Here is an 11,463-nt window from a genome sequence, read left to right as displayed (position 1 = left end):
ACAAGAGAAAGGCATGTTATTCATCACACGAAGAATCACTTGAGGTGAGAGTTTTGACTTCTTTAGTTGTGCAGTGGCTTTATTTCTATGGTTTGGGGTTTTATTGTTAACTCCTGCTTGTGTGCTGACATTTGAACCACATACTTTGCAATTTCTAAACCCACCAGAGAACCTGTCATCATGTTCTCAAATAAAGATGTAATGAAAAGCCATCTGCTCAGCCAGATGCTCAGGTTTTTGATTGTACTGATAGGGTTATGCAGCAGGGGGCAGAACAGCACCACATTTCATTACACTGCGGTTTATCTATATCTCCGTTTGATTTCAAGTCTGCGTAAAACTGGAGCCAAGAGGCTTCCAAAATGATCTGTATGCACTTAATCTCACTCATAAAGTCATATCGCTCAGAACCCCATCAAAAAGAAATTGAATGTTAATATTGCATTAGTCAGAAATCTTTCCATAAAGCTCCCCCAGATATCACTTTGCATGGATTGAGATGATCTTATCATGGTCTTCAACAAGCAGACTGCCCATCAAAAGGGATACTGTGAATTACCTCCTCATATCCAATGTAAACAGCTTGATCTTCACCAAATCTGGTCTATAATAACCTTCTATTTCACTCTCAGAGGATTAAATAGCTTTGCACTTTAGAGGAATAATCCTAGCTCTGTATATGTCTTGGCCTCAATAACTGAAACGGGCTGAGGGTATGTGCAGTAGATGTGTATGTATATTGCCATTCATTACGCTCACTCGATTTCTTCTTCAAGGATGGTGCAGTAAGGAGGATGCAGTTTAATGTGATGTTTATTTTCAGCTTTAAATTCTTCAGAATAGTAAGAAAGAGGAAGATTGAGAAGGAGAGAGAGAGATAGCAACTTGTAAGAGTTCAAGAGTTTAACTTCAGGGCGCTTTAGGAAAGACAGGAACCATCAATCGCCAATTAAGTACTGTTAATTGGTTGGCAGTTGCCTCTTATTGGCACCACAGAAGAAGTCATGAGACCACCAGCAGGGTTTATCCTCTGAGGATCATGAATGTCAGTGCAACATTTGATTGCAGTTCATCCAACAGTTTGTTGAGACCAGCAGAAGGGTATAAAGCTAAAATAAGATATCATTTAGTGATACATAAACTGGAAACATATGTCTAGGTTAGCAAAGGATACGAAATAAGATTAGCTTGAAACCAGTAATGGTTCTTGTGAGCATGAAATGTATCTGCTGCAGTGTCCCTTAATGCTAGATCTATCAGGTCTGAAGATTATTCTGCAGCTGGTTATTTTTATGCTCTGCCCTGAAAATATAGCAGGAACAAATATCACAAATGATGACATCTGAAATATCTTTCTAAGGTTATAATCAAGAATTAAACCTTCCTTAACATTGCTGCTCACAAATTAACTCATCAGTGGAGAAGAATCTTCTTAACATCAACATTTCCTGCTATCCTGGCACATCCCAGAGCATTTTTACCCATCATTGTTGATTGTATGTATACTTATCTCTGTCAACAAAGTAATTAACAACCTTTTCCCTATCGACTGACATCATGATTTCGAACTGAGAGCCATTCACTCTGGGGCCACACTGAGCATAGTCATCCCTTGCCTTTTGAAATTGCTCTCTGTTTAATTGGAATGGAACTCAGTTGTTCAACTCATTAAGAAGCCCCATTAGAAAGTGTGTGAAATGTGATATGGATTATAGCTAATGCGACCACGTAGATGTGTTGTAAAGCTGAATTCAAATGCCCTGATAGAAAGTTTTATAAACAGCCGGGGGAGAAATGAAGATTACCAACAAATGAAGCTGTTAGACTTTGGCTAAGTATTCAGATAAGAGGATGAAAGAGCTTGAGTGTTGGATGCTAACAGCATCTATTGAAGTGATTTGAAATCAGGCTAAGGTCATCCTGCTTCACTCTCTTCTCCTGTCCCAAAAGCTCTGGTTCCCCTAGTTTAATCTGAAATTGAAGGCTCTCAACTGCGACAGATTATGGGGGGCTAACCCAAGCATGTAGCCAGGGGCGGTCTCCTAATGAGCCCAGCCAGCAGAGCAGCAAGTGACAGCAAGCAGCTACTCCAGCAAGGAGGGGGTCTTCAATGCCATTCAATAGTTAGAGCAACAGGGTGGTAATCGAATCATTTAAAGCAAAAGAACTGACACCAAAACCCGCATTTAATAAACAGTGATTTCTATTTTATGCTTTGTATTTTGAGTGATACATATTTTGAAATGAAAACACAAACATTTTTAAGACTACATGAAAACATATTTCAAATTTGTGTCTTTAGTGGGAGCGATTAATATATCAATTATTTACAGCACGATATAGGACAACATTTACTTTCTTTCTCTTGAAAGAGTTCTGTCGGTGGGGCGCCTCTTATCTAAAACGCCAGCACTTAGTAACTGTACAAGCAAAGGTTAAAATGAAATGCAGACTTTGACACACTGACTGCTCGTTGCAAGTACTTCATGTTGCACTGGATGAAATTCTGCTCATCTGGCTGTCTCTATATAATTGCGGGATCTATATACAGGGATATTTCTCACTCTTGCTCTTTTCAACCTTTCTATATGATCAAGCAACAGCTGTATGTTTTGAAGTGAATCAGGGAGGGGGGGAAAGTGCATTTGCATCTTGTGTGCAGCAGCAAACCAGATGAGTTTTCTCCTTAAAGGAGTCCAGATGCAGACCATCTGCAGGACAGTGAGTCATACCAGGTAGGTCCATGCTTAAAGCAGCCAGACCACTGGGTTCACTCGTGAAAACAAGAGTCCTCAGCGAATTCGACAGTCTCTATGGACTTTTTTGCTCCTCTGGTGAACTCAGGGGGTCGCTGGCCTTCTCCTCGGCTTCCTGTCTCTCCGGTTTGCCCTCCAACTGTCTGTCATGAGAAACTGTTCCCAGCACTTTGGCACTGTGCTCCTGTGCCTTGGCCCTGAGCGCGGCAATGCTGTTCTCTCTCAGTTCCTCTTTAGAAATGACGGACTTGCCTTCTGACCTCTTCTCCTCCGCCTCGGCGTCTTCTGCCCTCTGAGAGCTCGGCTGCTGGGGTGCATCGTCCTTTCCTGACGGCGGGGGTGCTCCAGCCTCCACGGACTTTTTGTGCATCCCTGCAAAGAGTTGCGGGTATTCAGATTTAGAATAGCGTCTGTTGATTGGTAAGCCATCCTGGACTGAAAATAGCAAGCAAAAACAGTTGCGGTTTAGAAAATAATGTTTAAATGGACAGTGGCAATGCATGACCAGGGTACTGGATGAAAAATATTTTGCATGCTGATTTCAATTTAGGAAATATATTAGTTTTAAAAGGTCATGCTTAGGGGGGAAAGGGAACAAGACACGGGGTACTTGTGGAAAGTCAGAATAAATGCATTAATCTCAGCTTGTTAACTCAATGAAGTGCAACCTCTGATTATTTAAAATTATGATTACTCAGCCATCACTAACTGACTGAACTGTGCAGCTAAGATGTGCTTTACATCTACAAAAATGGATGAATTAGAAAAACAAAAGCGGAAAAATCAGTAAAAGTAAAACAAAAGCCTCACCAAGCAGCCAGGGGGCGCAGGACTCCATGATACCATCCTTTGCAGACTTGAGGATGGACTCTGGCAGAGGGATTGAATGCCTCACCATGGCTCCATACAGTCCATATTCAGCCATCACTGTGCTGCGACCCCAGCATTTCTCCCTCTTCCTCCACTTGGCCCTCCGGTTCTGAAACCACACCTGTAACACAGGAAGAAGTTCCCCAGTTTTTAGCTATATCGCTTAAGTCATCATATTCATCAGATTTCAGGTCACTGCAGCAGAGGCCAAAATACGTGCAAGAGATTCAATTTGATTCATTCAAATAACCTTTTAATTTTGAATGAATAGTTTTTGGAAACAGCCGAGATGGACTTGAATAGTGTTGGGGCTTTTGATTACTGTTACAGAGGATATTGGGAATGAGTTTTCAGTAATTTGGGAACCACAAGAAGAGGAAATCAGAGGAGTTTCACCGTGGCAGACTGTTTCACAATGGCAATCTTATTGAATCTGCTGCATTATGTGCAAGATGCAACAATTTGTATCCTAACCAGGTTTGGGCTTTTTTGATGGATCGTCTGCATATCTTCTAAGCCACCGATGAGAGCAAATATTGAGGAAAAAATCGGTTTGAGTTGTGTTTATCCAGCCAAAACGTGCTGTTAGTCCAATAATAAACGCTTAACGATGACAAAGAAATTCTAATTCAAACGTTTCCAGAAGGGATCATCAAACCCTCCTAAAATGTAACTAATTAATCCATTCCATCCACTTACTGCCATTTTAGGCTTTTCTAAAAGCACCCTTTTAGAAATGTTAAGCCTAGTCTTAGCTATTTTAAAGATGATCCATTTAGGAATCCAGTGCGATTCAAAGTGACTTAAGATAACAACTTAAGTCCTGTTTTGCTTGAGTCCATTGATTTCCCATAGCCTGCAGGCTCCAGGTGTAACAGATCTCTGCCTCCTGTCACTGCTTATCGCAAACTACCTGGTGGCATTATAGATGGTGTGACACAACAAGACACTTCACTTGGCTACAGCCAGCAAACTGCTTAAAGCCCGGAGTGTCTGTGTGTGCGCTGAGAGAAAGAGAGAGGCCAAATTGATTGTATAGCACAACACAGGATTGTTAAGCACTCAGCTTAGGCACCTCTGGCTCTGAGAGAGGAGGAAGGTGGGGGGGCAGAAAGAAGACTCGAGCGAGGACAGATTTTAAATCGAAAGCGATCAAATCGTTTTCAAGCTTTTTTATTAGATTTTTTTCTTCTGGTAATTCTGATGGATAACCCTTATTTCATACAAGATACTTTTTTTAATGAGAAATTGCTTATGTGCCCCTTAAAAAGAAGCCAGTGTGTAAGCCGCGAGGAGGAGCGACCCAGGGGCACGCCGAGGCTGATTGAAAAATAAGTTAATTTCAGGCCCAATCGATGGTGGGCAGGCGGGCAAATATCACGGGAAATTAAACTACCGGGACTCGTGGGATCAGCGCTATTGACCCATGCTAATAAATTCAATGTAGTTATTTCATTTGAACTCCCTGCGTCTCTCTCCAAGCAGCAGCAGCAGCCAGCCTCCCGAGCTCGTCTGATTTAACTAATTACACTCAATGAGAAAATTGGGTGTTAATTTTATTTAGGATGGGAGCAGGGTTATTTATTTATTTCCTTTTATTATTTATTCCAGGCCCTACTGTTGCAGCCCGGTAATGAGAACGAGATTAAAAGGCACCCCGGCAGATGGATGGTCCAGGTCACACTGCAATCTTCTTCCGCCTTGATAGCTTGATTAGGTCGTTAGCGGCTCCTTCTCTGAGAACAAATTGTTTCACATCCAACTGCGCCTGATGAGAGATTATCTGTCCTGGCGAGGATGCTGGAGGAGAGCAGTCTTTGTTCAGACGGGAGGAGGAGGAAGAGGAGGAAGGGGAGGAGGAAGGGGGGCCCCATCGCTGATCGATTTGCTGGGGCTCACTTAGACCATCGTCCCTTTAACATCAGAGCAGCATCAGGGGCAGCTGGCGGCCTCCACTCAAATATTACAGCGGGTTATTAGCACTGATGGAAAGGTGAAGGATGAGCGAAGCGCATTCGCCCGAACAGGTGCATATTCATGAGGAGAGCGATTAGAATATTCACACAAATCATTACGGCAGATGAGTTCAGAACGAACCCGGTTTTAAAGAGACTGTTGCTTATTTTTTCAGAATGGCCCACAAAGCCCAGATGCGCTGTTTAAAAATGTAAAATTAGATCGAATCCTTTGAATACAACGAAATGAATGTGAAACACTATGAGATACTTTCACTCTGCTGTTGCTTTGATTAGCCTGTTGTTCGTATGTGCAAAGCAACTGTACGAAAAAAATATGTACAAATAAAACTATGCTTCAAATGAAGCATTCCTTTATATTTTAAATGAATAATATGAAACGTCGCATTTTTACAGGCACAACTGGGCAAAAGTAGATTGAAATAACCGAACAACTTTATACTTCATATAAAATAAAATAAAATTCTTTGAACAGCAAAAAAAAAAAAGAAAAATTGGAAAAGCTCCATGGTCTTTTTTTCTAATTCAATAAATATTCATAATTTTTTTATAATTTCTTATTATAATTATCAGGGGTTTTTATACCTGTATCCTGTCTTCAGGTAGCTCTGTTTTCATGGCCAGCATCTCTCGGGCATAAACATCCGGGTAGTGCGCTTCATTAAATGCCTTTTCTAGCTCCTCCAGCTGATACGAGGTGAATATGGTCCTGTGGAAACGGGTTAAATACAGGCGAGAAATATATATTAATGTGCTTTGAAAACAAAAAACACACGCACACGCAAAAACCCGATTTTTTTCTTTCTGACAAACTAATGAATACATGTGCATGTTTTAACACACACAATTTGCACTGGAGAAAAGCTAAAAAGGCGTTCAGCTTTAAGTGCCAGTTTTAATAACTTAAATAAAAACTAATCATAACATTACCCTGTTTTTCAGATAATTTTTTTTTCAATTTGCCTAGATGGCAATAATTTGAGAAAATAAAAGCTCACGTGCAGTAAATCCTTATGTGCACAGTTGTGAGTGCCAAAGAAAGAGTAAGACCAAAAATTAGAAATTAAAAATGTAAGAATAACAGCCACTGTGCATTTTATTTTATTTTATTAAGTTGAACAAAGGGATGTTGTATTAACATGAAATTTAACATTTTCATCATTTTTCCCCCTGAAATCCAGAAATCAGCACTAACCGGTGGCGTCTTTTCTTCCTTTTCTTGCTCTGACTTACTGACGACTTGGAGAGTTTTCGTTCATTAGAAGACAAATCTTCAGAGTCTGAGAAGAAGACGTAATGTTAAATGAAATTAAAAGATCAGAGCAAATGTTTGCAACGACACAGCACAGGTTTAAATAAACCTGTCACAGCCTAAAACATTCCAGTTCAAACACGATACTAATACTACTATTACTATTATTATTATTATTATTATTATTATTATTATTATTATTAATAATAATAATAATAATAATAATAATAATAATAATAATAATAATAATAATAATAATAATAATAATAATTATAATAATAATAATGATGATGATGATGAGGAGGAGGAGGAGGAGGAGGAAATGGAAGAAATCTGGAATCTGTCTTAATCCACAGTAACACAGTGAGTGGAAATGCGATAATAATATAACTGCTGTAATAATTTCACGGCTATGAATCATTAGAAAGTGACTGCAGATCACCTGAGCTGGCAGACTGGCTGGTGTCCAGCGGGCCCACGGACCTGCTGTGGGGCTGCAGGTGAACATCTTGCCCGTCAGACAGCACAGTCTCCAAAAACGCTGGCTGGCTGTAAAACGATGGAATCCCACCAGGGCCGATTAATCCCATCCCGACACCCACGCCGGCGGGGCCCAGCATGGACCTGGCGGCGATAAGGTGCGCCCCGGCCGGCAGCGAGGCCAGTGGGCTCCTCGGGGCTGCGGATGGCTCCTTATTCAGACCCAGTATCTCTTGGATGCCGAAGCCGGTGCACCTGGGCGGTGGATTGGTCGCGCCGCTCTTCGGCTGGTGGCTGTTACTCCCTCCATTAACACCCAGAGAGGTTTTCTCCGATAGATTTAAACTTTCCGACAACACGGAGCCCTGTTTCCCCGTCATAGTGTCTCCGATGTTCCTTGAAAGGCCTGTTTCTTATCACGGCGTCTAACAGGACGGTCCCCAGTGCATGATCCTCTGCGTAACACACAAGAGCCCTTTAGAAAATGGTCCTTTTATCCAACAGGTCCATCCCAACAAGAGGCAGAACCAGCAGCCAATCAGCTGCAAGGATTCGGGATTCCTGTGGATCATGGATGCATTATACGCCCTCCCGAATGGATATCTGTGTTTTCCTGAGGACTGCGTGGATAAATGAAGACTAGATCCGAGGTAAAGAGGAACAAGCGATCTTTAAGTTTGCAATCTGTTGGAAGAAATATGAACAATGAGCGATGGAACAGATACACACACACACACACACACACACACACACACACACACACACACACACACACAAAGCCAGTTCTCTCTGCCCAACCACTGGCTCATAGGAGTGGATAATTGATCTCCAGATGCTGTGGGAAACTCATCACACGCAAATCAAAGGCCCTCCCAAAAACGACAGCTGGACGACATGGACACAGTCTGCGCTGCACGGTCCTGCACAGCGTTAATCCCACAGCAGCAGCAGACTACACAGATTATAAACCACAGGGGGATTTTTCTTGGAGGATGTGGGAAATTAAACAGAATATGAGCAACGAACACACAAAATAATACAAAACTAACAAGAAACTCCCACAGCATGTTTTTTTGTTTTATAATAATAATAATAATAATAATAATAATAATAATAATAATAATAATAATAATAATAATAATAATAATAATAATAATAAATTATAATAATAATAAATTATAACATAATAATTTCATTCATTTTATTGCAATAACACAACAAAAGAAAAAATGTTTCTTTGCGTTACGGTTTTAATGACCTTTATCTTTATTATTATTATTAAAGATGCGGACCAAAATGTTAAAAATAAAAAATCTTATAAGGATAATTTAACAGTTTTCTTTTAAAAAAAATACTTATGATACATTTATTTGGAAAGCACAGAGGACAGGGATTTGCCCGCTGTGTGCAGAGATGATGCAAATGTTTTTCATTTACTTTCTTTACTGAGGTAAACGTGCCAGTATTATGCAAAAAAGCAATCTGTGTGGTAAAATCAGCATCGTCACAGGTATATCATTCTAATTAAAACCTGTGGGAATGAGTCATGTGGGTGGTGAAAGCGTGGGTCTCCGTTATGGAAAGAAGAGTCTGGTGGAGCTCAGAGCCTCAGCTGATCAAGACTTTAAAATTTGACTATTAAGAAGGAGAAAAAAATATTTATTGCAATCAGTGGTTGGCCAGTTGAAACTAATTAGGCCCTATTTGGTGGAAATTCTATTAATGACGAAGTCAATGTTATTAGGATATGCTAATGGCACATCGGCCTGCTGGGATCGAGTCATTTATTAACAAGGAAGAGTGCGAGTCACAGGGACATGGCAACTACAGGGAACTTAGTTCCCTCCCTCTCACTCAATCATCACTCCTGTTGCAATCTATACGTTTTTTTCTTCTCTTCTCATGATTTTGTCGGTAGTAGGATGGTTCCTCCTTTGTGTTTACTTTTATTAGTCCATCTCCTCTGAAAACTGGTCCGTGCGGATTTACATGCAGAAGAGAGGATGACTAATAAGGCTCGAGATTAAGGGAAGATTTAGTTCAGTCATTCGTGTAGATTAGGTTGCCCATCAAAGACCTGCAGGATCTAACGCATGTAGATTAAAAAGAAAACAGCTGTTGGATTTGATTGTTTTTTTCAGTTTGTTTATTTACCCCCCCCCCCCCCTCCCCCTCCGAGAACGCACATACACACACACCCTACATCATTTCTTTTCTTCCCCCCGCTCTTCGTGCTTCCGTGCTGCGTGTCCTCAAACATTTGGAAATGAAAGCAGCTTTCAGAGAGGAGTGGCCTGCAGAAGGTGAGGCTCTGCTAAAACAGCTGTGAGATTTAAAATGTTAAAAATAAAAAGGCCAATGCAGCGTATTTACGGGAAGGTCACACACACACACACACACACACACACACACACACACACACACACACACACTGGTGAATGGATAAGTCACATGGACTGCCTGTGGCTTTCTTTTGAGGTGTCCAATCTGACTGTTGTCAAACTGTTCAAAAAACAAAACAGAAACGTCTTATGCAAGAGGTGTGGGTGCTCAATCAGTTTGAATCCTCGGTGTTGAAACAAGGTGCAGGCAACTTGATGACAGCGCACATGTAGCGCCGAGTCAGGGAGGGGGGGGGGGGGGGACTACTAAAGCTCAGCCAAAAGCCTCTGCTTTCCCAAAGCACTTCCAGGGCATGATGTTATGCGATGCCCTCCTCCCCTCTCCTCCTCCCCCGGTATACTGAAATAGTTTGCAAGCCCCGCAGCTTTCTCATGGCTCCTCCACAATGGCATGTTTGGTAGCTGCCCGTCGGCATTGCTTAATTAGGCGAGGAGTTGATTAATTTGCACTAATTGACAGCTAATTTAAGGACTCGGGGCACATCGGATTGACGTTTGTCGGGGCACAGAGGCTACGTGAGGTCAGGGCAACGCACTGCGGATGGATGGAGTGGTTCTCTTTTTTTTCTCCCTCCATATGGATGACCAGCTCTGCGGGGACTGACCCGTTTCTCGAAGAGACTGCTTGGCTGGACTGAGGCTATACGGGTGACAGGAAGCCACAGTGCGTACACCATATTGAGGATGTCAGCTCGTTTAACACGTCAGCGCTCAGCAGACTGATCAATGTTCGCCAGTCAGCATCAACAGGTGTCTACATTCAGCCAGTCCCACAGACGGCAGGGGCACTTCAAATGGGCACAGTTGTTGCACTGAATGCATAAATGCGGGAAATGCAGACACACTGACTTTAAAATAATGCACTTTTTTATAATGTGTATAAGTTCTGCAACAGCCTACGATTAGAATCACAACATCGTCAAATGCACTCTGTAGAGCATAAATAAAAGAATGCATAATCTAAGCTTCTGCACTTTAATATGAATAGAATTTGCATGATTTCAACCAATCCCCTCACAAACTATTAACTTGTCCTGTTTTGATATAACATTATTACACGTTTTTGTGTGGGGGCTTTCACAGATAATATGAAAGTAGTTTTTAATATTTATATCTAGAGGGACTTCACCTTTTAGCAAACTAGGAAGTGTAATGCGCTTTAAAGTTATTGAATGCATTAATAAACGAAGGCCTTCCGAAAAGAGAATAGAGACGATAAAACTGGAAACACTCAGTTTATTTTTTGTGGCTTTAAAATATCTACAAATTATCAGTAAATGTTTTAACTTCATAAAGCCACCGCGTCACAAGTCATTGGTGACACTTGGTGGGATCAGATCTAAAAAATAATTCTTCAGTTTGATCCCTGGTTTTATTTCTAATGTTTCTCAGCACCCGAATGACAAACTCCAGCTTAAGAAGCGTGCACAGGCCTTCAGCTTCTTGAGGCCATAAATAAAGACGGGCTGGGCTTCTTTTCTGTCCACGCTTTGCGTCAGCGGCTCGCCAGACTGCGCGTCCCAGGACACTTCAGTAAGAAACACGGACAAAGCCAAAGTGCTGCATGAATACATATTTTCGGAGGGGTGAGCCAGGGTCCGTGTAGGTCACGAGGGGTGAAGCCAGTGAGGCAATGGCGGCCTCTGTCCGTGTGAATCGGAAAGACGACTGGGGGCTTATTACCGGCCTGGGGAGAAGTGTAACTTGTTGGGAGTGAGCGGCCAGAG

General features: G+C 41.6%; 1 protein-coding gene across 2 annotated transcripts; it reads right to left on the bottom strand.

Moving 5' to 3' along the window:
* Positions 1-2,185: 2,185 nt before the first annotated feature.
* vsx2 (visual system homeobox 2) lies at positions 2,186-7,836 on the bottom strand. 2 transcript variants are annotated; one of them, XM_026151024.2, is made up of 5 exons: positions 7,297-7,836; positions 6,798-6,882; positions 6,188-6,311; positions 3,567-3,747; positions 2,186-3,191 (listed from the first exon to the last, which is right to left on the bottom strand). In XM_026151024.2, exons 1-5 carry the CDS (start codon positions 7,712-7,714, stop codon positions 2,812-2,814), a joined length of 1,188 nt encoding a protein of 395 aa, XP_026006809.1. In that variant the 5' UTR covers positions 7,715-7,836; the 3' UTR covers positions 2,186-2,811. The 2 variants fall into 2 exon arrangements, with proteins under 2 accessions (XP_026006809.1, XP_026006810.1); XM_026151025.2 differs by having other exon boundaries at positions 2,186-3,128.
* Between the last annotated feature and the right edge of the window lie 3,627 nt (positions 7,837-11,463).

The sequence above is a fragment of the Astatotilapia calliptera genome, chromosome 19 (genome assembly GCF_964374335.1).
Source record: "Astatotilapia calliptera chromosome 19, fAstCal68.1, whole genome shotgun sequence".
NCBI classification, from domain to species: Eukaryota; Metazoa; Chordata; class Actinopteri; order Cichliformes; family Cichlidae; genus Astatotilapia; species Astatotilapia calliptera.
This window is presented reverse-complemented; position numbering and strand designations above follow the sequence as displayed.

Coding starts and splice junctions, on each gene's coding strand:
- vsx2 (XM_026151024.2), bottom strand. CDS start 7,714: ATGACGGGGAAACAGGGCTCCGTGTTGTCGGAAAGTTTAAATCTATCG. Junction 6,312..6,797: donor AGGAAGAAAAGACGCCACCG/GTTAGTGCTGAT, acceptor CCGTTTCCACAG/GACCATATTCACCTCGTATC. Junction 3,748..6,187: donor TACCTGAAGACAGGATACAG/GTATAAAAACCC, acceptor CCTGTGTTACAG/GTGTGGTTTCAGAACCGGAG.